The sequence below is a fragment of the Macaca thibetana genome, chromosome 16, assembly GCF_024542745.1.
Source record: "Macaca thibetana thibetana isolate TM-01 chromosome 16, ASM2454274v1, whole genome shotgun sequence".
NCBI classification, from domain to species: domain Eukaryota; kingdom Metazoa; phylum Chordata; class Mammalia; order Primates; family Cercopithecidae; genus Macaca; species Macaca thibetana.
Genome location: NC_065593.1, coordinates 43,987,484 through 44,014,587, shown reverse-complemented (window position 1 = coordinate 44,014,587; position 27,104 = coordinate 43,987,484). Strand labels below are relative to the sequence as shown.

Here is a 27,104-nt window from a genome sequence, read left to right as displayed (position 1 = left end):
GGCCAGGTGTGGTGGCTCACGCCTGTAATCCCAACACTTTGGGAGACCAAGGTAGGCAGATCACCTGAAATTGGGAGTTTGAGCCCAGCCTGAACAACATGGAGAAACCCTCTCTCCACTAAAAATACAAAATCAGCCAGGCGTGGTGGCGCAAGCCTGTAATCCCAGCTACTTGGGAGGCTGAGGCAGGAGAATTGCTTGAACCTAGGAGGTAGAGGTTGTGGTGAGCCGAGATAGCGCCATTGCACTCCAGCCTGGGCAATAAGAGCAAAACTCTGTCTCAAAAATAAAAAAAAAAAAGGAAAAGGCCAGGCGCGGTGGCTCAAGCCTGTAATCCCAGCACTTTGGGAGGCCGAGACGGGCGGATCACGAGGCCAGGAGATCGAGACCATCCTGGCTAACACAGTGAAACCCCATCTCTACTAAAAAAATACAAAAAACTAGCCGGGCGAGGTGGCGGGCGCCTGTAGTCCCAGCTACTCGGGAGGCTGAGGCAGGAGAATGACGTAAACCCGGGAGGCGGAGCTTACAGTGAGCTGAGATCCGGCCACTGTACTCCAGCCCGGCGACAGAGTGAGACTCCGTCTCAAAAAAAAAAAAAAAACAGTGAAAAAGTAGTATGTTCAAAGTAACTTGTGACGTCATCTCAGCACTCAAAAAGTTTCAGATTTTGAAGCATTTCAGATTTCAGATTTTCAGATTAGGAATGCTCTACCTGTGCTATGTTTGCTACATCAGTCAAGTGATGCCTTACTTTGTTATGCAGTTTTGTGCTTCTGTAGGTATATGGCCAACATCTTATATTTCTGACTTTAATTTACAGATCTTTAATCCTGACACTGTGGTTTTTGCTTCAACACTTGACTCTGTTATGAAAATATTCTTCTATTAATAATAAAAAAAAATTCACTAGAAATTGTTACCTTAAAAAAGAACCGGCCGGGTGTGGTGGCTCATGCCTGTAATCCCAGCACTTTGGTAGGCCGAGGAAGGTGGATCACCTGAGGTCAGGAGTTTGAGACCAGCCTGGGCAAAAAGGCAAAACCCTGTCTCTACTAAAAATAAAAAAAATTAGCCAGGCATTGTGGAAGGTGCCTGTAATTCCAGCTACTCAGGAGCCTGAGGCAAGAGAATCACTTGAACCTGGGAGGCAGGAGTTGCAATGAGCTGAGATTGTGCCACTGCACTCCAGCCCGAGCAACGGAGCAAGACTCTGTCTCCAAAAAGAAAAATAAAAAATTAAATAAAATAAGGGTAAATAAGCACTTCGCCCTTAAATGCTTCTTCAGTATGTCAAAATAACAAACTTTAATGCCTGAGACATTTAATTTGGCTGTTTAGAAGTCTGTTTAATTCCTGGCCCTTGGCTAGGTTAAGGATGGTTAAAACTGAGCCAATTACAGACTGAATTCCTAACTCAAGATAAAAGTATTTTTTGGCCGGGCGCGGTGGCTCAAGCCTGTAATCCCAGCACTTTGGGAGGCCGAGGCGGGCGGATCACAAGGTCACGAGATCGAGACCACAGTGAAACCCCGTCTCTACTAAAATTACAAAAAATTAGCCGGGCGCGGTGGCGGGCACCTGTAGTCCCAGCTACTCAGGAGGCTGAGGCAGGAGAATGGCGGGAACCCGGCAGGCAGAGCTTGCAGTGAGCCGAGATCGCGCCACTGCACTCCAGCCTGGGCAACAGCGTGAGACTCCGTCTCAAAAAAAAAAAAAAAAAAAAAAAAGTATTTTTTAAAGAGTTAAAACTAGGGTCGGGCACAGTGGCTCACGCCTATAATCCCAGCACTTTGGGAGGCCAAGGTGGGCAGACCGCTTGAGCCCAAAAGTTTCAGACCAGCTTGGGCAACATGGTGAGACTCTGTCTCTACAAAAAATACAAAAATTAGCTGGACATGGTGGTGTCTGGCCTGATGCCTATAATACTTGTGACAGTGCCTGTAGTACCTGCTACTTGGGAGGCTGAGGTGGAAGGATCACACGAGACTGGAAGTCAAGGCTGCAGTGAGCCATAATCATGCCACTGTACTCCAGTCTAGGACAGAGAGACCCTGTCTTCAAAAAAAAAAAAAAAAAGGCTAGGTGCAGTGCTCACACCTATAATCGGGCACTTTAGGAGGCCAAGGCGGGAGGATCACCTGAGGTCAGGAGTTCAAGACCAGCATGACCAACATGGAGAAATCCTGTCTCTACTAAAAATACAAAATTAGCCAGGCATGGTGGCACATGCCTGTAATCCTAGCTAATTGGGAGGCTGAGGCAAGAGAATCACTTGAACCCGGGGGGCAGAGGTTGCAGTAAGCCGAGATCGTGCCATTGTACTTCAGCCTGGGTAACAAGAGCAAAACTCCATCTAAAAAAAAAAAAGTTAAAACTAAACAAAGCCAAAAATGAGTGTATAATTTCTGCCAAATGTGTCCCAAATCACATCAAACAAGTTCAAATAGACTATTTTCATACAGAAACCATAGGCAATCATTTTTTTTAAAAGTTACCCTTACGGGCTTGGGCACGATGGCTCATGCCTATAATCCCAGCACTTTGGGAGGCCAAGGCAGGCAGATCACGAGGTCAAGAGATCGAGACCATCCTGGCCAACATGGTGAACCATCATCTCTACTAAAAATACAAAAATTAGCTGGGCTTAGTGGCGCGCAACTGTAGTACCAGCTACTCGGGAGGCTGAGGCAGAAGAATCGCTGAATCTGGGAGGCAGAGGTTACAGTGAGCCGAGATCACGCCACTGCACTTCAGCCTGAGCGACACAGTAAAATTCTGTCTCAAAAAAAAAAAAAAATTACCCTTCTGGTTTTACAAAAGTCTGGTTTGATCCTACACTTTGAAAAACCCGCTTAACCTTTAAAAAGGTATTTGTTTTGCCATTATCTGATGCCTGGCAAAAAATAAAAATAGAAAACAAACAAAAAAGGTATTTGTTTCTGACAGGTAGCAGTAACAAAACGTGGCTAGGCTAGAACAGGTAACTGAAAGAAAATTCAAATTGAGAAGCTCATAATTAAAAACAGAAATTTGATTTATACCATAATAGTCTTTTTTTTGGGGGGGGGTACAGGGGGGGTGGAGTTTCAATATTGCTGCCCAGGCTGGAGTGCAATGGCTCAACCTCAGCTCACTGCAACCTCTGCCTCCCAGGTTCAAGCGATTCTCCTGTCTCAGCCTCCAGAGTAGCTGGGATTACAGGCGCCTACCACCATGCCTGGCTAATTTTTTGTATTTTTAGTAGAGATAGGGTTTCACCATGTTGGCCAGGCTGGTCTCAAACTCCTGACCTCAGGTGATCCGCCATCCCTGGCCTCCCAAAGTGCTGAGATTATAGGCATAAGCCACTGCGCCTGGCCTATACCATAATAGTCTAGCAGAGGCTTTTAACCAATATGGATTTCCATGCCCCAAAAAATAATTGTTTATTTTTCTTTAGAACAAATGTTTTCTTCAGAAATAAATGTTATTTTACTAACCATTTTATCTGTTACTCTAAGGTACTGCTGAATCCTGATTAGAAAGGTCTAACGTGGGCCATGCACGGTGGTTCACATTTGTAATCCTAGCACCTTGAGAGGCCAAGGTGGGCGAACTGCCCGAGCTCAGGAATTTGATACCAGAGTGGGTAACATGGTGAAACCCTGTCTCTAAAACACAAAAAATACCAAATACTAAAATACAAAAAATTAGCCAGGCATGGTGGCACACGTCGGTAGTCCCAGCTACTTGGAAGTCTGAGGCATGAGAATCGCTTGAACCTAAGGGCCAGAGGTTACAGTGAGCTGAGATCACGACACTTCCAGCCTGTTATCCAGCCTGGGTGACAGCGTGAGACTTTGTCTGCAAAAAAAAAAAAAAAAAGAAAGAAAAAAAATAGAAATGTCTAACATAAGAGACTAAACAAAGAGTTAAAATTAAGTTTTGGCACTCGGCCGGGCGCGGTGGCTCACGCCTGTAATCCCAGCACTTTGGGAGGCCGAGACGGGCGGATCACGAGGTCAGGAGATCGAGACCATCCTGGCTAACACGGTGAAACCCCGTCTCTACTAAAAAATACAAAAAACTAGCCGGGCGAGGTGGCGGGCGCCTATAGTCCCAGCTACTCGGGAGGCTGAGGCAGGAGAATGGCGTGAACCCGGGAGGCGGAGCTTGCAGTGAGCTGAGATCCGGCCACCGCACTCCAGCCTGGGTGACAGAGCGAGACTCCGTCTCAAAAAAAAAAAAAAAAGTTTTGGCACTCAATCTTCATTTGTATGGAAATTTTTTTTTTTTTGAGGTGGAGTCTCACTCTGTCACCCAGGCTGCAGTGCAGTGGTATGACCTTCGTTCACTGCAACCTCCACCGCCTAGGTTCGAGTGATTCTCACGCCTCAGCCTCCCCAGTAGCTGGGATTACAGGTGTACATCACCACACCTGGCTAATTTTTTGTATTTTTAGTACAGATGGGGTTTTACCACGTTGGCCAGGCTGGTCTCGAACTCCTGACCTCAGATGTACTGCCCGTCTTGGCCTCCCAAAGTGCTGGGATTACAAGCATGAGCCACTGTACCCGGCATTATTAATATTATCACTATTATTTTTAAAGATGGGGTCTTGCTATGTTGCCCAGCTGGCCTTGAATTCCTGGGCTCAATCTCTTTTGAGTAGCTGGGACTTCAGGCGTGTGTCGCTATACCCGCCTTGAATTCCTACAATACTTCTGAAAGTAATTCCAATGATCTTAACATTTAGATTTTTTAAATGCATAAATATTTATAGAATAGTATGTGTATAACAATGTAAGTAAAGTGTCTGAAATAAGTCTGAAATAATTATATCCAGGAGAAGTCATAGTTTTTCTGTATATGCAAAAGTGAAAGGACTTATTGAAAAACTTTTTGGAAGTTTTAGCATAACTTGGCACCAGAAGTAAGAACAATAATTTGAATGCACAAAGAGAACTTGAAATGGTTAGTCTTAGCAATCTGACCTTTAGCATAGTCATCCATCCAACCAACAAATTTCTGTTAATTATCTACTGCATCCTAGTTGGTGGGAGAATAAACGCAATAGGTTACTTTGACATAGCATTGAAAGTGCTATAAGAAGGCAAGAGGACTGTAAGCTGTGGAAGGATACAAAATGTGCCCAATCCACACTCGATTGTTAAGGCTTTCCAGAATTGAAACCTGAAAGATAAATAAAATTAGGCAACAGAAAAGAAGAGAAAGTGAGTGCAAAGCAAAGGGACAGCTTTTAGGAAGGCCTGGAGAGAGAATACTTTTTGCAAACCAAACTCAAAATGTTCAGTATGGCTCAAAAAGAAACAGATGAAACTGACAAGATTGGGGCAGCCAGATCACAAGGTCTTGTATGTTAGGAACTTAAGTCATTTTCAAGAGCTTTAGAAAGAGCAACTGGCTAGGCACGTGTGCCTCACATCTGTATTCTCAGCATTTTGAGAAGCTGAAGTGAGAGGACCACTTGAGCCCAGGAATTCGAGAAAAAGCCATTAAGGGCTTGTGGAATGATCTGATCAGATTTCCATTTTGGAGAGATGGGCGGTTTATAGGTTGGCCATACTGGAAGCAGAAAAATCAGTTATGGACTAGTTTTAGTTGTCCATTCATCTATTCAGAAAAATTTCCCTGGCACTTTCTATGTGCTAGGTACTGGGATATAGTGGTGAATGACAAACTTCCAGGTCTATGGAGTTTGCATTCAGGGTGAGAGATATTGGTGGCCTGTACCAGAGTAGTATAAATGGATTTAGAAAGTAATGAGATTGCAGCAATATTTAAAAGTTGAAAACAAAAGAAAGTAGCAATGGGAATGAGGAAGAGTTAGGGATGGTAACCTGATTTCTGGCCAGGTAGATGGTAGTATCATTCAAGAAGATAGGGAACAAAAGAGAACCAGATTTGGGAGATAAGTTCAGTTTTGGACACGTTGGGAGATATTCATGCCTGGTAAACCATCATAAGATGAATGTGAAACTCCAGAGAGAGATCTGGCCTTAAAGTTCTTAGCAGGCTATCAGTTCCATGAGTAAACAATCATAAGACGAATCTGAAACTCCAGAGACAGATCTGGCCTTAAAGTTCTTAGCAGGCTATCAGTTCCATGAGAGAAGGACCTTGTCTGTTTTACTCACCACTGTATGCCCAATGGGCACAGTATCAGGCACATAGTTGGCACTCAATGAAAGTATCTGTAAGGCCAGGCGTGGTGGCTCACACCTGTAATTCTAGCACTTTGGGAGTCTGAGGCGGATGGATCACACAAGGTCAGCAAGTTCAAGACCAGCCTGACCAAAATGGAGAAACCCCATCTCCACTAAAAATACAAAATTAGCCAGGTGTGGTGGCACATGCCTGTAATCCCAGCTACTCAGAGCTGAGACAGGAGAATCGCTTGAACCCAGGAGGTGGAGGTGATGGTGAGGTGAGATCATGCCATTGCACTTCAGCCTGGGCAACAAGAGTGAAACCCCATCTCAAAAATAAATAAATAAGTAAATAAATAGTATCTGTTAGATGAGTGGGTTAAACATTTTGGAATAATCAACAAACGGTAAATTGAACCCCTGGGAATAGAGGACCTTAGAAAAAATGCCCAGGAGTACAACATTCATCTGAGTAAGAGGAATCCACAGAATGGTCAAGTAGGTAAGAGGAAAGCCAAGGAATTTCAAAGTCAAAAAACCTAAATATAATGTTTCTCAGAGGAAGAAGTAGCCAAAAAACACTGCTGAGACATCAAGTATGAGAAGGAATAAGATAGAAAACAAGAAAGGCATTTATGAGAACTTTTCTGAATGTTCAAGAATGAGTAGGAGACAATCTGAATATGTATCTAAAGTTTCAGATCTAAATAATTACAAGATGAAATGAATTATTTGCTGCAAGAGCAGCTTAACCTTTTTTTCTTCCCTTTTATTCCCCAGTAGCTTGAAAAAACGCTTAAAGCTTAACCTTTATTAACTTGTTTATTCCATCTAAAGTGCCTACCTCTTCACTGCTGCTTGCTTGGTTAAAAAAACTAAAATTATGGCCGGGGCGCAGTGGTTCATGTCTGTAATACCAGCACTTTGGGAAGCAGAGGCAGGAGGATCACTTGAGGCCAGGAGTTCGAGGCCATCCTGGGCAACACAGCAAGATCCCCCCGACTCTACAAACGCGCGCGCGCGCACGCGCACACACACACACACACACACACACACACACACACTAGCTGGGCATGATGGCATACACCTGTAGTCCCAGCTACTTAGGAGGTTGAGGTGAGAGAATCATTAGAGCCCAGGAATTCGAGGCTGCAGTGAGCTATGATCACTCACTCCATTGCACACCAGCCTGGGTGACAGAGCAAGACCGTGTCTCAAAATAAATAAGAAAAATAAAATTTAAAAAAAATTTTAAGTAAAATAAAGTGCCTGCCACTCTAGTCTTTATCCCATCACCCTGTTTATTTCCTGCATGGCATCTATCACCATCTGTAATTAACTGGTTTGCTTATTGTTTATTGCAATGTGAACTCCAAGAAAACATGGGCTACCTTCCCTGTCTGTTTCATTAGTGGCTACATCCCCAGGGCTTAGAACAGTGCCTTGCTCTGCCAGGCACGGTGGCTCACGCCTGTAATCCCAGCACTTCGCGAGGCCAAGGCAGGTGGATCACCTGAGGTCAGGAATTCGAGACCAGCCTGCCAACATGGTGAAACCTTGTCTCTATCAAAAATACAAAAATTAGCCAGGTGTGGTGGTGGGTGCCTGTAATCCCAGCTACTCAGGAAGCTAAGGTGGGAAAATCACCTGAAACTGGGAGGCGGAGGTTGCAGTGATCCGAGATCAAGCCACTGCACTCCAGTCTGGGCAACAGAGCAAGACTTCATCTTAATTAAAAAAAAAAAAAAAAAAAAAAAAAAGGCCGGGTGCAGTGACTCACGCCTGTAATCCCAGCACTTTGGGAGGCTGAGGCTGGCTGATCACAAGGTCAGCAGTTCAAGACCAGCCTAGCCGATATGCTGAAACCCCGTCTCTATTAAAAATACAAAAAGTAGCCAGGCATGGTGGTGTGCACCTGTAGTCCCAGATACTTGGGAGGCTGAGGCAGAAGAATCGCTTGAACCCGGGAGGCGGAGGTTACAGTGAGCCAAGATCCCACCACTGCACTCCAGCCTGGGCAAGAGTGAGATTCTTTCCATCTCAGAAAAAAAAAAAAGGAAAAGAACAGAGCCTGGCTCAATAAATAAATAAATATTTGTTCTTTCTAACCATCTAACTATTTTATCCTTCCACCTACTTGGGGAAATGGGATAAGATAGAACTAGAAAATCATAAAGTTCCCATCCAGCTCTTTAAAAGAAACTGAAGGAAGGCCGTGCGCAGTGGCTCACGCCTGCAATCCCAGAACCTTGGGAGGCCAAGGCAGCAGATCACTTGAGACCAGGAGTTCGAGACCAGCCTGGGCAACATAGTTCAATCCCCATCTCTACTAAAAAATAATAATAATTAATTAAATTAAAACTGCAGGAAGAACAAGAGAAAACACACTGTAAAGGGCAATAATAGCCGGACACAGTGGCTCACTCCTGTAATCCCAGCACTTTGGGAGGCCAAGGTGGGCAGATTGCAAGGTTAGGAGTTCGAGACCAGCTTGGCCAATATGGTGACACCCCATCTCTACTAAAACTACAAAAATTAGCTGGGCATAGTGGCACGCGCCTGTACTCCCAGCTACTCAGGAGGCTGAAGCAGGAGAATTGCTTGAACCCAGGAGGTGGAGGTTGCAGTGAGCCGAGATCGTGCCACTGCACTCCAGCCTGGGCAACAGAGCAAGACTCCATCTCAAAAAAAAAGCTTAAAAAAAAAAAAGGCAATAATAGACAGGGCATGGTGGCTCACACCTGTAATCTCAGTTACTTGGGAGGCTGAGGTAGGAGGATAGCTTGAGCCCAGGAGATTGAGGCTACAGTGAGCTGTGATTGCAACACTGCCTTCCAGCCTGGGCAATAGCATGAGACTCTGTCTCAAAAAAAAAAAAGGCGGGGGGGGGGGCAATAATAGAATCCAGAATCACAAAAATTCTAGGCCTGTACCCCAAAGGAAATCTTATCAGCAGGTAAAAGAATTTCTCAGGCTCTATAATCCTGGCAGAACAGGTAAACAAGTCAGAAACAAGATATCCTGGAAATGATAAAAGTAAAAAAAAAAAAAAAAAAAAAAGATGGCTGTGGGGCAGTGGCTGGCACTGGTTATCCCAGCATTTTGGGAGGCTGAGGCAAGCAGGTCACCTGAGGTCGTAAGTTCAAGCCCAGCATGGTCAACATGGCGAAACCCCGTCTCTACTAAAAATACAAAAATTAGTTGGGTGTGGTGGCGGGCACCTGTAGTCCCAGCTACTCAGAGGCTGAGGCACGAGAATCACTTGAACCCAGGAGGTGGAGGATGTGGTGAGATGAAATTGCACCACTACACTCCAGCCTGGGTGACAAAGTGAGACTCTGTCTCAAAAAAAAAAAAAAAAAAAGTTACTAGCAAAAATATTAAATGTAGGGTCGGTTTCCGTATTTCTATATTTCAAAGTTTCAAAAAGGGGAAAAAATTTATTTTCTTTTTGAGACAGGGTCTTGCTCTGTCATCCAGAGCAAGTGGTACAGTGTGCCAGAGTGCAGTGGCACAATCGGGGCTCACTGCAACCTCGAACTCCTGGGCTCAAGGGATCCTCCCACCTCAGCATCTCGAGTAGCTGGAGCCACAGGTGTATACCACCACACCTGGCTAATTTTTCTATTTTTTGTAAAGATATGGTCTCACTATGTTGCCCAGGCCGATCTGGAACTCTGGGGCTCAAGCTATCCTCCTTCCTTGGTCTCCTAAACTGCTAAGATTATAAGCATGAGCCACTGTGCCTGGTCCATAACAGTTTTTATCTAATAATTTTATTTATTTATTTATTTATCTTGAGACAGAGTTTCACTCTTGTTTCCCAGGCTGGAGTGCAATGGCACGATCTCGGCTCACTGCAACCTCCACCTCCCGGGTTCAAGCGATTCTCCTGTCTCAGTCCCCTGAGTAGCTGGGATTACAGGCATGCACCACCATGCCTGGCTAATTTTACATTTTTAGTAGAGACAGGGTTTCTCCATGTTGGTCAGGCTGCTCTCGAACTCCTGACCCCAGGTGATCCGACCGCCTTGGACTCCCAAAGTGCTGGGATTACAGACATGAGCCACCACACCTGGCCCATGTGATAATTTTAAAACAAAACTAGCCAATTTTAACTCCGTTTTATAGATTTTAAATTTTTTTCTTTTCTTTTTTTTTTTTGTTTTTTTTTTTGAGACAGAGTCTCGCTCAGTCTCCCAGGCTGGAGTGCAGTGGCCGGATCTCAGCTCACTGCAAGCTCTGCCACCCGGGTTTACGCCATTCTCCTGCCTCAGCCTCCCGAGTAGCTGGGACTACAGGCGCCACCTCACCCGGCTAGTTTTTTTGTATTTTTTAGTAGAGACGGGGTTTCACCGTGTTAGCCAGGATGGTCTCGATCTCCTGACCTTGGGATCCGTCTCGGCCTCCCAAAGTGCTGGGATTATAGGCCTGAGCCACCGCGCCCGGCCTTTTTTTTTTTTTTTTTTTTTTTTTTTTTTTTTTTAGATGGAGTCTCGCTCTGTTGCCTAGGCTGGAGTGCAGTGGCACAATCTCGGCTCACCACAACCTCCACCTCCCGGGTTCAAGCGATTCTCCTGCCTCAGCCTCCAGAGTAGTTGGGATTACAGGCACATGCCACCATGCCCGGCTAATTTTTGTATTTTTAGTAGAGATGGGGTTTCACCATGTTGGTCAGGCTGGTCTCGAACTCCTGACCTCATGATCTGTCCACCTCGGCCTCCCAAAGTGCTAGGATTACAGGCATGAGCCACCGCGCCCAGCCTCAAATTTAAATTTCGTATAGAAAAGTAACTAAAATGTAATCACTTCCTCTCAGATGAGTTTCATTAATTCATTATAAACATATTAAGAAGCTAGTCAGCTCTATAATAACTGACATATACCGTGCTCTTAAAAATTAATTCAAATTAATATAAGATGATATTACAAAGATTCTCTTTTTTTTTTCGACAGAGTCTTACTGTGTTGCCCAGGCTAGAGCACAGTGGCATGAACACATCTTACCTCAGCCTTGACTTCCTAGGCTCATGCGATCCTCCTGCCCTGGCCACCCAAGTAGCTGGGACTATAGGCACGCACCACCACACCAGGCTAATTTTTATATTTTTTGTAGAGACAAGGTTTTGCCATGTTACCCAGGCAGATCTTCAACTCATGAGCTCAAGTGTTCCGCCCACCTCAGCCTCCCAAAGTGCTGGGATTACAGGCGTTAGTTACTACACCTGGTCCTGGAAATGTTCTCAAACATAAATAATATGGTGGTTATATGGCAGAATATTCTCATTTTTTAGGAGATACATACGTTAAGTCCCAAGGCAAAGTATCATAATGTCTGTAATTTAAATAAGTTAAATACTGAGGGGCAAAGAATCATAATGTCTGCAATTTAAAATGGTTCAGCAATTAAATATGTGTGTATGTGTGTACGTGTATCTACACCCACACATCCACATATACAGACAAATAAAACAATTACTGAATCTATACAGTGGGTATACAAATGACAAATATACTTTCCATTTTTCTATATGTTTGAAAGTTTTCCTAATAAAAAGTTGGGGGGGTGGCGGAATTACTGAAAAAGTATGCTAATTTTTTTTAAAAAAGCCCTAGCTGGACGCGGTGGCTCACGCCTGTAATCCCAGCACTTCGGGAGGCAGAGGCAGGCAGATCACTTGAGCTCACAAATTCGAGACCAGCCTGGGCAACATGGTGAAACCCCATCTCTACAAAATATCAAAAATTAGCTGGGCATGGTGGTGCACACCTGTAGTCCCATCTACTTGGAAGGCTGAGACGGAACGATGGCTTGAGCCCAAGAGGCAATGGCTGCAGTGAGCCAAGATCATACCACTGTACTCCAACCTGGGCCAGACTTTGTCTAAAAAAAAAAACATAAAATAAAATTCTATACCCTCAACTCAGCACTTCTCTATTACATTAATATATAAATTCCCATGGTTCAGTTCAAACATTTTTGGGTGTGCCTATTATGCCAAACTACTGAACGCTGTAATTCTTAAGAAAATAAAACACAGTATGGCCGGGTGCGGTGGCCCATGCCTGTAATCCCAGCACTTTGGGAGGCTGAGATGTGAGGATCATCTGAGCCCAAATGTTCAAGATCAGCCTGGGCAACATGGGAAACCCATTTTTTCAAAAAATACAAAAATTAGCCAGGCATGGCAGCATGATTCTACAGTCCCAGCTATTCGGGAGGTTGAGATGGGAGGATCATTGAGCCCCGGAGGCAGAGGGTGCAGTGAGCTGGGATCACACCACTGCACTCTGGCCTGGGCAACAGAGTGAGATCTCATCTCAATCAATCAATCAAAAAATCTATAAAAATATGTGTTTTTTAGGCCAGGTGTGGGGGCTCACGCTTATAATCCCAGCACTTTGGGAGGCCGAGGCAGGGGGATCACCTGAGGTCAAGAGTTTGAGATCAGCCTGGACAACACGGTGAAACCCCGTCTCTATTAAGAATACAAAAATTAGCTGGGCATGCTGGCGCATGCCTATAATCCCAGATACTCGGGAGGCTGAAGCACGAGAATCGCTAGAACCTGGGAAGTGGAAGTTACAGTGATCTGAGATCATGCCACTGCACTCCAGCCTGGGCGACAGCACAAGACTCTGTCTCAAAAATAAATTTTTTTAAAAATGGGCTGGGCACAGTGGCTCATGCCTGTAATCTCAGCATTGTGGGAGGCCAAGGTGGGCGGATCACAAGGTCAGGAGTTCAAGACCAGCCTGGCTAACATGGTGAAACCCCATTTCTACTAAAAGTACAAAAAGTAGCTGGGCATGATGACGCACGCCTATAATCCCAGCTACTCAGGAGGCTGAGGCAGGAGAACTGCTTGAACCCAGGAGGCAGAGGTTGCAGTAAGCCAAGATTGTGCCTCTGCACCCCAGCCTAGGCGACAGAGCGTGAGACTCAGTATCAAAAATAAATAAAATTAAAAACTAAAATATCAAGTGTGGGCCAAGTGTGGTGGCTCACATCTGTAATCCCAGCACTTTGGGAGGTTGAGGCAGATGGATCACTTGAGGTCAGGAGTTTGAGACCACCCTGGCCAACATGGTGAAACCTGTCTCTACTGAAAATACAAAAATTAGCTGAGTGTAGTGGTGCACACCTGTAATCCCAGCCACTCAGGCAGCTGAGGCAGGAGAATTGCTTGAACCTGGGAGGTGGAGGTTGCAATGAGCTGGGATCATGCCACTGCCCTCTAGTCTGGGCGACAGAGTGAGACTCTGTCTCGGAAAAAAAAAAAAAAAAAAAATGAATGAGAACACTAAAACAAGAACAATGAATGTCAATACCTATTTTCCTGCCCATGAGTCTTATGGGTTCCATGTTCATACACTTCCAAAGATAAGAAGTGTCAAAAGTCGGCTGGGCGCGGTGGCTCACACCTGTAATGCCAGCACTGTGGGAGGCCGAGGCAGGCGGATCACGAGGTCAGGAGATCAAGACCATCCTGGCTAACACGGTGAAACCCTGTCTCTACTAAAAAATAAAAACTAGCCGGGCATGGTGAGGGGCACCTGTAGTCCCAGCTGCTGGGGAGGCTGAGGCAGGAGAAAGGCGTGAACCCAGGAGGCGGAGCTGGCAGTGAGCCAAGATCACGCCACTGCACTCCAGCCTGGGCGACAGAGTGAGACTCTGTCCCAAAAAAAAAAAAAAAAAAGTGTCAAAAGTCTCCATTTAAACAAAAATCATTTTGTTACTGCTTTAAGTGCTGATTCCGTGGGAACAAGTTAGAAAATTCTCAAGTTAGAAAATTTTTTGAGACTCCATCTCAAAAAAAAAAAAAAAGTGTCAAAAGTTTCCATTTAAACAAAAATCATTTTGTTACTGCTTTAAGTGCTAATTCCGTAGGAACAAGTTAGAAAATTCTCAGCAGTGTCTCTCACCTCTACATTCAACCATCCTATTGTTTTGGTTTTTGGTAAGAAACAGGGTCTTGCTCTGTTGTCAAGGCTGGAGTGCCGTGGCCCTGATAGCTCACTGCAGTCTCAAACTCCTGGGCTCAAGTGATCCTCCTGCCTTAGCCTCCTGAGTAGCTAGGACTGCAGGCTCGCACCATCACACCCAGCTATTTTTTTTATGGTTTTGGGGGGAAAGGTGTCTCACTACGTTGCCCAGGCTTGAACTCATCCTTTTTTTTTTTTTAAGCAAAAGGCCACAAAAAAGCAGTCACAAAATCACACAATCCATTCCCAGTAAAGACATTCTCTCTTTAGCCCATTCTCTGCATGTATGAGTCTATCTCAAAAAGGAGGGAAGATGGCCGGGTGCGGTGGCTCACGCCTGTAATCCCAGCAGTTTGGGAGGCCGAGGCAGGCAGATCACGAGGTCAGGAGATCGAGACCATCCTGGCTAACACGGTGAAACCCCGTCTCTACTAAAAATACAAAAAATTAGCCGGGCGTGGTGGCGGGCGCCTGTAGTCCCAGCTAATCGGGAGGCTGAGGCAGGGGAATGGTGCGAACCTGGGAGGCGGAGCTTGCAGTGAGCTGAGATGGCGCCACAGCACTCCAGCCTGGGCGACAGAGCGAGACTCCACCTCAAAAAAAAAAAAAGTGGGCCGGGCGCAGTGGCTCACGTCTGTAATCCCAGCACTTTGGGAGGCTGAGGCGGGTGGATCACAAGGTCAGGAGATCGAGACCATCCTGGCTAAAACGGTGAAACCCCGTCTCTACTAAAAATACAAAAAATTAGCCGGGCGCGGAGGCGGGCGCCTATGGTCCCAGCTACTCGGGAGGCTGAGGCAGGAGAATGGCGTCGGCCCGGGAGGCGGAGCTTGCAGTGAGCCGAGATCGCGCCACTGCACTCCAGCCTGGGCGAGAGATCGAGACTCCGTCTCAAAAAAAAAAAAAAAAAAAAAAAAAAAAAAAGTGTGGGGGGGAAGGAGCTAGGCATGGTGGCTCACACCAGCAATCCCAGCACTTTAGGAGGCTGAGGCAGGCAGATTACCTGAGGTCAGGAGTTCGAGACCAGCCTGACCAACATGGAGAAACCCCATCTCCATTAAAAATACAAAATTAGCCGGACATGGTGGCGCATGCCTATAATCCCAGCTACTTGAGAGGCTGAGGCAGGAGAATCGTTTGAACCCAGAAGGCAGAGGTTGCAGTGAGCCACGATCGCACCATTGCACTCTAGCCTGGGCAACAAGAGCGAAACTCCACCTCAAAAAAAAAAAAAAAAGAAAAGGAAAGAAGATGGTGCATCTTCGTTTTTATGTGCAGTCTCCCTCTACCAAATGATGTTAAATGAGCTCTCACTTTGAGAATAACGGTGATAACATAAAAGACCCACAGAATCACTAGGAACTAAATTCCGAAGGAAAAGGTTCTTTAAACTTGTATGTCTACTTTTCAGAAGTTTCTTTTTTTTTTTTTTTTTTTTTTTTTGAGACGGAGTCTCGCTGTGTCTCCCAGGCTGGAGTGCAGTGGCGTGATCTCGGCTCACTGCAAGCTCCGCCTCCCGGGTTCACGCCATTCTCCCGCCTCAGCCTCCCAAGTAGCTGAGACTACAGGCGCCCGCCACCACGCCCGGCTAGTTTTTTGTATTTTTAGTAGAGACGGGGTTTCACCATGTTAGCCAGGATAGTCTCGATCTCCTGACCTCGTGATCCACCCGCCTCGGCCTCCCAAAGTGCTGGGATTACAGGCTTGAGCCACCGCGCCCGGCCCCAGAAGTTTCTTTTTTTTTTTTTTTTTTTTTTTGAGAGGGAGTCTCACTCTATTGCCCAGGCTGGAGTATAGTGGCACGATCCCAGCTCACTGCAACCTCCACCTCCCAGGTTCAAGCAATTCTTCTGCCTCAGTCTCCCCAGTAGCTGGGATTATAGGCATCTGCCGCCACACCCGGGTAATTTTTGTATTTCTAGTAGAGACAGGGTTTCACCATGTTGGCGAGGCTGGTCTCACACTCCTGACCTCAAGTGATCCGTCTGCCTTGGCCTCCCAAAGTGCTGGGATTACAGATGTGAGCCACCACACCTGGCCCTCTTTTTAAAATTAAAGCAAATCATGCCTGTTTTAAAAGAATCAGAAGTTGCAGAAAACCCCTAACATACCCAGTTATAATCTCTCTCTCCAGATCATTTTGTATCCAGATTTTTATTTTAAAAAGTCACTGGGCTGGGCACAGTGGCTCACCCCTGTAAGTCCCAACACTGGCAGGATCCACAAGGCAGGAGGATCACTTGAGCCCAAGAGTTCCAGACTAGACTGGGCAACATAGTGAGACCTTGTCTCTATAAAAAATTTAATTAGCCCAGTGTGGTGATGCATGCCTGTGGTCCTAGCTACTCAGGAGGCTGAGGCCAGAGGATAACTTGAGCCCAAGAGATTGAGGCTGCAGTCAGCTGTGACTGTGCCACTACACCCTAGCCTAGGTGATTGCGTGAGACTCTGTCTCCAAAAAGAATTTAAATTTAAAAGTCACTGATTTAAAAATAAATTATTCAATAGGTTCACAGGGCTTATTCTGGACAGAGTCAACAGCATGTTCTGGCTGAAAAAGTCAAATTTAAACAGAGTAGAAAGTGAGGAGCTAGCTATGTAAAACTCTAAGGAGAGCATTCTAGAGCATGGGCAAAGGCATCCGACGGGTCTTGGTTAAAGAACGGAGAGGTGTGTCGCAGGCAGCCCAAAGGAGAGAGTGACGGGCATAAGATGACAGATTTCTTGATTAGCATCTGAAACAGGTCCAAATCTATCTAAAATTAGCCCTTCTTTAGGTCGTTTTTAAAGAATCCCTAAAACAGCAGACTAGCTCCACACTAAAAATTCAAATAAAAGCAAAGAAAAAAGTCAGAAGGTATTCAAAATATGTCCTATCAATATAAAGATTAAATTTCTGATGCCTTGCTGAGAATTCCTGCAAGCAAGAGATTATAGCACCTCACACACTCCTAAAACATTCTCACTATTTACATACCCACCTAAGTTTCCACAAAGGTGCTCAGAATTTACTCTCTCTGGTGATGGATAATTTCCTTGTTTTCAAATCATTTTTGCTGTAAATATGCTGAGGCACTTACTTTTGCTATAATAGACTCCTGGTCTCCACATTAAATACACAAACAGGCCAGCACAGTGGCTCATGCCTATTATCCTAGCACTTTGGGACGCCCAGGCAGGCAGATCATGAGGTCAAGAGACTGAGCCCATCCTGGCTAAAATGGTGAAACCCCATCTCTACCAAAAATACAAAAAAAATTACCCGGGCATGGTGGCACAGGCCTGTAATCCCAGCTACTCGGGAGGCTGAGGCAGGAGAATCACTTGAACCTAGGAGGTGGAGGTTGCAGTGAGCCAAGATTGTGCCACTGCACTCCAGCCTGGGCGACAGAGCGAGACTCCATCTTTTTTTTTTTTTTTTTTTTTTTTTTTTTGAGGCGGAGTCTCGCTCTATCGCCCAGGCTGGAGTGCAGTGGCCGGATCTCAGCTCACTGCAAGCTCCGCCTCCCGGGTTTATGCCGTTCTCCTGCCTCAGCCTCCGGAGTAGCTGGGACTACAGGCACCCGCCACCTCACCCGGCTAGTTTTTTGTATTTCTTAGTAGAGATGGGGTTTCACCGTGTTAGCCAGGATGGTCTCGATCTCCTGACCTCGTAATCCGCCCGTCTCGGCCTCCCAAAGTGCTGGGATTACAGGCTTGAGCCACCGCGCCCGGCCGAGACTCCATCTTTAAAAAAAAAAAAAAAAAAAAAAAAGGCACAAAGCACTCACAGAAAACTAAACACAGAATTCACTCTACATATTGGCCAAAGGGAGACAATTTCTGGATACTGAGCAACACACGATTTATGATCTTTCACGAAAACCGATGGATGGGCCCGCGGTGGCTCACACCTGCAAGCCCAGCACTTTGGACGGCTGAGGTGGGCAGATTGCCTAAGCTCAGGAGTTCAAGACCAGCCTGGGCAACATGGTGAAATCCCATCTCTATTAAAATACAAAAATATATATATATATTAGCCAGGTGGGGAGGCACGTGCCTGTAGTCCCAGCTACTCGGGAGGCTGAGGCAGGAGAACTGCTTGAACCCGGGAGGCAGTGAGCCGAGATCGTGCCACTGCACTCCAGCCTGGCGACAGAGAGAGACTGTCTGATAACAAGATGTGTTTATGTTTGTGGCCTGGGAGTTGGCTTATTTAGCTTTTCATAAATGTTCTCTGTTCTCAGGTCATGACCCTTTGCCCAATGGTTTCACTGCGGAGAATTTATAGATGTGACTGAAAAAATATAAACTACAAATAAATTCACTGGATAACCTATTTTTTTAAAGTCATTTACTTAAGAAATTAATATGGAACCCAGAGTCTAGCAGTTGGTCAGTTTTGTTTTCTGATTCTGCAACCTGTGGCATATGGTTTTCTTGGCATGTGTGACCTTGGCATTTTGCCTATATTTACACAGACTGACAGGAGTTTAAGGCTGGAAGGAGCATTTATTTTATGTGAGGTAAAAGGTCATGTCAGGCTTGCTTGAACCTGTGTGTACATGTGGTTAATTCCCAGTCACTTCCACGTATATCCACACACTGGCAAGGGCCAGTGAGCATGAAGCAGCAGCAAGCCCTCTCAGAAGTAGCACTTGACCTCTGTTCTACAAAGAGTGCTAACAAACAAGTGGAAATTGTGATCCTATCATTATCTAGTTTTTCATCCCATCCTTCCCTATATGAAAGGAAAAGCTCTTGAAATAGTCCATTCTGGCGGGGTGCAGTGGCTCACGCCTGTAATCCCAGCACTGGCATGGTCAGCCCCAGGCCAAAGTGGGCAGATCACTTGAGGTCAGGAGTTCAAGACCATCCTAGGCACCATGGAGAAATCCCCTCTCTACCAAAAACAAAAATTAGCGGGGAGTGTTGTCCCAGCTATTTAGGAAGCTGAGGCACAAGAATCGCTTGAACAGGGGAGGCAGAGGCTCACCGGGAGGCAGAGGTTGCAGTGAGCCAAGATCACTCCACTGCACTCCAGCCTGGGTGACAGAGTGAGACTATGTCTCAAAAAAAAAAAAAAAAAAAAAAAAAGAGTCAATTTTGTTTGGCAAATTCAATACCATTCCCTTGAGAAAACTGGATCCCACAATCAGAACTAAAAATCATCACTACAGTCAAGCTTTTAAAAAAGGAAAAGAACTACTTAACCAGATGCAAAGGTATACATGACAAAACAAAACAAAAATTTTTAATGGTGTTACTATTCAGTGTTAGGAAATGAGCTACAAATCTCACATCCTAAAAACTCTTCAAGTCTTTCTGAAAAATACCATGTCATTCCTTCAATAATTAGTTATTTCGCCTCCTTTGATCACCATGTATTTAACTAGGTGTACTAGGTGCTTGAGAAACAAAAATAGGACACTTCACCTGTCTTTGATAAGGTCCACAGAAATAACGCCAATGCAGGCTGAAAGCTAAAATCCTTGTCACTCTCAAAAGCCAAGGACCTATCACTTGCACCCTAGAACTCCAAAAGGTTCACAGAGTCGAGGTGAGGGCGCCCAGGTCACTGCTCAGGTGCTAGAGTTAACAGGTGACTAAATGCACGTATAAACAGCAGTCTGAGAAGGAAACTCAGACGGAAAAAGTGTTGTCAACTGTCACCTACATCTTCCCAACCCCGCCCCCCAATCCTTTTTATAAATAAATGGAGGGTTTCTGAAGGGAACTGTCCAAGGTTACCTCCTGATACTGTGGAATGCTCTGGTTTGGGATACCCATGAAATTGTTTATCTATTCATTGAATACTGCCACACAACATCTAAAAGTTGACAAAGTGTCAACCAAGGCACATAGAATATAAAATAAGACCTCTTTCTCAACAAGATTAAAACGCCAAGAAGAAACTGACCGAAAGAGGGAGATCTCTAACTTCCCAAAGCAAGGCAACCCCCTGGAAAGGTACTGGAACTAGCGGAAGTTACATATCCAGGACAGAAGTGTCCCCCTCCCCAGGGGTAAAACTTTGAACCGCCATCTGACTATCCCACGGTGGTCGGAAACTTCCCTCAACAACAAGAAGCAACCAGACACCCAACAATCTCCGCCCTTGGCTAACCCCATGTGTCCTCAGGCCAGGCTGTCGCTTCCTCCCCGGGCCCTGCCTCCTCCATCTCGCTCCCTTCCCAGGACACTCAGTAGCCGGCCTCGGCTTCCAACGCCGGCCTGGGTCCCGGGGTACCTGGAGGCCGCCGGGCTCGGTCCCGGGGGGGCATCGGCCTCAGGCCAGCTCTCCAGGAGGCCCGTCGCGCCTCTAGTCCCCGACCGGGCCGCGACCCCCGCCCCGACCGCCCCCGGGGACGGATCCCGCGGCCCCCGCCCTGCCGCCGGCCTCACCTCCTCGGCGTGCTTGCGCAGCGCCTTCTCCCGCTCGTACTGGGTGATGAGCTGCTCGTTGTCGTCCCGCAGCAGCTCCAGCTCCACCTGGTGCTCCTGGTCCTGCGCGAACACCGAGTCCAGGTTCTCCAGTACAGCCACCACCAGCGGCATCAGCTCCTTGACCACCTCCTCGTCGTAACGCCCGATGAGCCGCTCGAACTCGCGGTAGATGGAGCCGGCCAGGCCGGACACCCGCTCCGACATCACGGCCCCGGAGCCGCCGGGTTCCTCCTGATACACCACACCGTCCTCCAGCTCCATGGTGGCAAGCGGGCGGGCGGGCGGGCGGCCCGGGGCGTCGCCGGCTGAGGGGCGGCACCGGCCCGCACGGGACTGGCCCGGCTTGGGCTGGGACGGGGACTAGGGCTGGAGCCCGGGCCGGGGCTGGGGCTGGGCCCGGCGGGGTGGGGGTCGGGGCCGGAGGAGGGGAGGGGTGGCGTGTGCGCTCTCACCCCAACCGCCGCTGCACCAACTGCCGGGGCGGCCGGGCCGCGCGCGCCACACGTCATCCGCGGGGCGGGGCTGGCGACGCGTCGGCCCGAAGGGCGGGGCGCCGCGGGAGGCCAGGCGCGGCCGGGGGAGGGGCCATGCGTCTTCGGGCGCCGGCGGAGGAAGCCGTGGCGTCAACACCCGGCGCCGCGAGGATGATGCGGGCGCCAATGGGAAAGACTGCGGTCGGAGAGTGGGAAAAGTGTCCATCACGGCGGGATTCGCGGGGCGGGTCCCAGGGGAAAGGGAGGGGTTCGGGAAGAGTGACGAGTTAACGTAGCTGGCATTTCTATGGATTTTTAAAGCTCACAAAGCACCTTCTCACTTCATCCCCACAACGGGCGTAAAGCGGCAGATGTTTGGACCTCGTTTCACAGACAAAGAAACTAGGCCCGGAAAAGTGGCGGTGCTCTCAAGGTCACGCCCCTGGAACGGGAAACGGGCTGAGCCGGGACTCAAACCAGTTCTCCAGATTGAGAATTCCGGGCTCCGAAAAAAATGGGAAACAGAAAGGGAGGGGAAAAAACCATAACCAGGGTCTACCTAAGTGGAAAGGTGGTCTCGACTAGAATAGGGCTGTTTTGTGCTATGGAAGAGCAAGGGTGAGATGAGGGGAAATTGGAGTTACTGCTAATAGGTATGGGATTTCCTTTTGGGATAATGAAAGTGTTCTAAAAATTGATTATAGTGATGTATACATAACTCTAAATATGCTAAAAGACATTCAACTTTACACGTTAAGCGAGTGAATCATATGGCGTGTGAATTATATCTCAAGTTATTAAAAAATAAACAGGAAGAGTGATAGCATTCTGGAGAAGGGTGAAACTGAAAAGTTACATGTTGCACTTTCCCAAATAGTGTGTCTGCTACTTCTGGCCAATTTGGGACGGGGACATTTCCAGGCTCCAGCCACCCTCCTTTCCTCAAGTCTCGAAGTGGGGCGGAAAGGGTAAGTGGGAGGTTGGGGAGCAGAGGAGGAAAGGGGTGGAGTCACTGGAGTGAATAAGTCCCATGACAAGTGAGATTTCTGCCGCCTGGCAGAGCGTCACGTGTGGGGAATGGCACAACGCCCACGCCAGAGCGGGCTGAGTCAAGATCGCTTCCCGGTGTGCGCACCTGACGTCCGCAAATGGGACGGAAGACACTCTGAAAAGTCCCTTCTCCCCGCCTTAGGTGACTCAGTTCTCCGTCCCGACTCGTTTAAGAAAAGGGGGAGGAAAGGCAGGATAAACATAGATTTAGGGGGAGAACTGGCCACCCACCGGGATCATAACTACCCTTAGCTTGGGGTTTACAAGTTCAAGTATTTCCCACCAAGTATGAAGTAGTTCCCTAAAGTTTCCTACGCATGACCCACCTGGAGACCCACAAAAACAATATGAAGGTTGGGCAAGAACAAACCTATAAATTTGGAAGGACAAGGATGAAAATACTAAGTCTAAAGTGCCGGATGGGACTGAATTTGCTTCCTGTGTTTACTCCATTCTCACCCTCACCTCACATTCACCCTTATATGTCATTTAGATGTTTGGGTAGTAGGAATGCCGACCAGCTGGTTGGCTGTGAGCCCCAAATGCCCTTTCTCTTCTTAACCTTTCATACTTGAAAACCAAAAAAAGTCTTGATGTGAATCCTTTTATTTTCTCTTCCTGAGGGCTATCACTCACCTGATCTACCTACATACATGCCTCTCTTTTCCTGGGGGATCAGAAGAGCCGAAAAACATACGGGCAGGCTTTACTTTTTCTTTCCACAGTATTACCATACGCATCAGAAAATTTAAAGAAAAAAGTATCGGCCGGGCGTGATGGTTTATGCCTGTAATCCCAGCACTTTGGGAGGCCGAGGCGGACGGATCACGAGGTCAGGAGTTCAAGACCACCCTGAACAACATGGTGAAACCCCATTTCTACTAAAAAATAGAAAAATTAGCCGGGCATGGTGGCGCGTGCCTGTAATCCCAGCTACTCAGGAGGTTGAAGCAGGAGAATTGCTTTAACCCGGAAGGCGGAGGTTGCAATGAGCAGAGATCATGCCATTGCACTCCAGCCTGGGCGACAGAGTGAGACTCCATCTCAAAAAACATTTTTGAAAAGAAAAGAAAAAAGTATCGATTTTTCAAGTAAGAGATTTTAATTGTCATTCCTAATAAGTATACTTCTTTAGGTATAAATTCAACATAGAAAGATATACACTTATGTCTTGATTATAAGCTTCTGCCAGTTATGAGATAACATTTAGTTAAAATTCAGCTAAATAACCATCAACTGATGAATGGATAAAATGTGACATATATATACAATGGGCTATTATTTGGCAATAAAAAGAAAGTCGTTGGAGGGGAGGGGAGTGGGCGTGGTGGCTCGTGCCTGTAATCTCAGCACTTTGGGAGGTTCAAGGCAAGAGGATGGCTTGTGCCATGAGTTGGAGATCAGCCTGGGCAACATAGTGAGACCTTCATCTCTGGAAAAAAAAAAAATTTTTTTTGGCAGGACACAGTGGCTCATACCTGTAATCCCAGCACTTTGGGAGGCCAAGGCGGGCCAATCACCTGAGGTCGGAGGTCGGATATTCAAGACCAGCCTGACCAACATGGAGAAACTCTGTCTCTACCAAAAATAGAAAATTAGCCAGGCGTGGTGGCATGCGCCTGTATTCTTAGCTACTCAGGAGGCTGAGGCAGGAAAATCGCTTGAACCTGGGAGGCAGAGGTTGCAGTGAGCCAAGATCGAGCCATTGCACTCCAGCCTGGGCAACAAGAGCAAAACTCCATTTCAAAAAGAAAAAGAGTAGAAAAGAAAAAAGATGCCGGGCACAGTGGCTCACGCCTGTAATCCCAGCACTTTGGGAGGCCAAGGCGGGTGGATCACCTGAAGTCGGGAGTTCAAGACCAGCCTGACCAACATGGAGAAACTCTGTCTCTACTAAAAATACAAAATTAGCCAGGGTGGTGGCGCATGTCTGTAATCCCAGCTACTTGGGAGGCTGAGGCAGGAGAATCACTTGAACCCAGGAGGTGGAGGTTGCGGTGAGCCGAGATCGCGCCATTGCACTCCAGCCTGGGCAAAAAGAGCAAAACTCTGTCTCAATAAATAAAGAAATAAAGAAAAGAAAAGAAAAAAGAATTTTAAAGTACATGCCATGACATAGCTGAATTTTTTGAGACAGAATTTCGCTCTTGTTGCCTAAGCTGGAGTGCAATGGTACAATCTTAGCTCACTGGAACCTCCGCCTCCTGGGTTCAAGTGGTTCTCCTGCCTCGGCCTCTTGAGTAGCTGAGATTACAGGCGCTTGCCACCACACCCAGCTAATATTTGTATTTTTAGTAGAGATGGGGTTTCACCGTGTTTTCCAGGCTGATCTCAAATTCCTGACCTCAGGTGATCTGCCTGCCTCAGCCTCCCAGAGTGCTGGGATTACAGGTGTGAGCCACCATACCTAGCCTCCCCATTTTTTTTTTTTCTGAGACGGAGTCTCACTCTGTCGCCAGGCTGGAGTGCGGTGGTGCGATCTCGGCTCACTGCAACCTCCGCCTCCTGGGTTCAAACAATTCTCCTGCCTCAGCCTCCCAAGTAGTTGGCATTGCAGACATGTGCCACCACGCCCTGCTAATTTTTGTATTTTTAGTAGAGACGAGGTTTCACCATGTTAGCCTGGATCCTGAATGGTCTCAATCTACTGACCTCGTGATCCGCCCGCCTTGACCTCACAAAGTGCCAGAATTACAGGCGTGAGCCACCGTGCCTGACCTGTAAAGGGTTTTTGCAGTTCTAAAACCCTATGATTATCTTGTATAATAGGTTGTAATGACAGACAGGAGACAGGGTCTTGATATTGAATCCCGTTAGTGAACTCCTACTTATATAGGCAGTACTACTACTTCCTATATTCAATTGGCTGGATAGATTCCCAACTTCCACCCCTGACGGCAATGAGAGTATCATTAAGTAGTCGCCGGGCGCGGTGGCTCAAGCCTGTAATCTCAGCACTTTGGGAGGCCGAGACGGGTGGATCACAAGGTCAGGAGATCGAGACCATCCTGGCTAACATGGTGAGACCCCCGTCTCTACTAAAAATACAAAAAACTAGCCGGGGGAGGTGGTGGGCGCCTGTAGTCCCAGCTACTCGGGAGGCTGAGGCAGGAGAATGGCGTAAACCCTGGAGGCGGAGCTTGCAGTGAGCTGAGATCCGGCCACTGCACTCCAGCCTGGGCGACAGAGCGAGACTCCGTCTCAAAAAAAAAAAAAAAGTATCATTAAGTAAGAGTTGTTAAGGAAAAATCGGTTATCTTGTGGACTTTAAGTGTTTACTTTTGATTTCTAAAGGGAAGGAAATTCCATTTCAAGAGATTCCTTGGCCTTGCAAAAATAGTGAAGACAGTCACGGGGGCAGCAGAGGGGAGCAGTTAATGAGGGCAGGAAGGGAGGAGTTTCTTCCTAAGCACAATAACTATAATCACTGGAAGGCTGAAATTACTAGTCCTGTTGTTTGTCTAGCCTTCTGGAACATATACAGTTATTTCTATGTGAATCAATTTCTCTGGTTTCACAAACGACATTTTCCCACCTGCAAGGAGAGAGTCACTGAAAAAGGAAGAGAAGACAGGGTTCCCCAGGCACAAGGCCCTCTGGTCATGGCAGTGTGAAATGATAAGTAATTCATCACTGTATACAAACTAAAACATGTTTGGTGAGGCAGTCTAACTAAGGAATTCCAGGCTCAGAATGAAAAACACAAGGGTATATTTCTGAGGCCTCAGTGTTTCCTTTGAAAGTCTTGTTTTTTTTGTTTTGTTTTGTTTTTGAGATGGAGTCTCGCTATGTCGCCCAGGCTGGAGTGCAGTGGTGCGATCTCAGCTCACTCAACCTCTGCCTCTGTCGTTCAAGCAATTCCCCTGTCCCAGCCTCCCAAGTAGCTGGGACTACAGGCACATGCCACCACGCCCAGCTAATTTTTTTGTATTTTTACTAGAGATGGGGTTTCACTATGTTGGCCAGACTCAACACAAACTCCTGACCTCAGGCAATCCGCCTGCCTTGGCCTCTCAAAGTGTTGGGATTACAGGCATGAGCCACTGCACCCAGCCTTTTGTTTTTGTTTTTGTTTTTGTTTTTGTTTTGACAGGGAGTCGCCCTCTGTTGCCCAGGCTGGAGTGCAGTGGCACGATCTTAGCTCAGTGCAAGCTCCACTTCCCAGATTCAGGCGATTCTCATGGCTCAGCCTCCTGAGTAACTGGGATTACAGGTGCGTGCCACCACGCCCAGCTAATTTTTATATTTTTAGTAGACAGGGGTTTCTGTCATGTTGGCCAGGCTGGTCTCGAATTCCAAGCCTCAAATGATCCACTGGCCTCAGCCTCCCAAAGTGCTGGGATTATAGGTGTGAGCCACCATGCCTGGCCAAAGTCTTTTTTTTTTTTTTTTTTTTTTTTTTTTTTTAAGAGGCAGGGTCTCACTCTGTCACCCAAGCTGGAGTACAGTGGCACGATCTCTGCTCACTGTAGCCTTGACCTCCCAGGATCAAGGGATTCTTCCCCCTCAGCCTACCAACTACAGATACGCCACAACCCCGGCTAATTTTTTTTTTTTACTTTTTATGGAGACAAGGTCTGGCTCTGTTGCCCTGGCTGGTCTCAAACTCCTGGGCTCAAGTGATCCTCCCACCTCAACCTCCCAAAGTGCTGGGATTACAGGAGTGAGCCACTATGCCTGTCCTTGAAAGCCTTTTTAATATGCCAAAACAAGATGGGTAAATGTATCCAGGTGGAAGTTAGAAGGCCTCTAGACAATAGCCATTCTGTTTTACTCCCTGTTCCTCAAGAGCTTTGGATTCACAGGAATTGCCTCTAAGAAGAGTCTGTACACGCGTTGAAGCAGGAATCCCAGTATTGAGGCTGTTTTTGATGGGGCGAAGGAATATTGGTCATATTTGTGTGCAGGTCTATTTTCTGTCTCCACTTTTTCTGACTTGGGCTGAGCGGACGAAGAGGAGGCCCACCACCACCTCTCAGTATACTTTGTACACATAGAGCTGCATTCATCTGGGAAT

General features: G+C 46.9%; 4 protein-coding genes across 13 annotated transcripts in view; 3 read left to right on the top strand and 1 right to left on the bottom strand.

Moving 5' to 3' along the window:
- SPAG9 (sperm associated antigen 9) overlaps window positions 1-21,041 on the bottom strand; it is a 161,734-nt gene extending 140,693 nt beyond the window's left edge. For 2 of the 4 annotated variants that reach the window (XM_050765040.1, XM_050765042.1), the window contains exon 1: window positions 20,523-21,041. In XM_050765040.1, coding sequence (XP_050620997.1) covers window positions 20,523-20,825 — 303 coding nt within the window. In that variant the 5' untranslated portion in view covers window positions 20,826-21,041. The remainder of the gene's footprint in view (window positions 1-20,522) is intronic. The other 2 variants (XM_050765041.1, XM_050765039.1) reach the window with 2 other exon arrangements.
- The window catches only part of UTP18 (UTP18 small subunit processome component), a 241,757-nt gene that overhangs the window by 39,813 nt on the left and 174,840 nt on the right, over window positions 1-27,104 (top strand). The window lies entirely within an intron of this gene.
- LOC126939625 (nucleoside diphosphate kinase B) overlaps window positions 1-27,104 on the top strand; it is a 259,418-nt gene that overhangs the window by 186,523 nt on the left and 45,791 nt on the right. The window lies entirely within an intron of this gene.
- LOC126939627 (nucleoside diphosphate kinase A) overlaps window positions 1-27,104 on the top strand; it is a 446,836-nt gene that overhangs the window by 383,339 nt on the left and 36,393 nt on the right. The gene's annotated exons all lie outside the window — the stretch shown is intronic.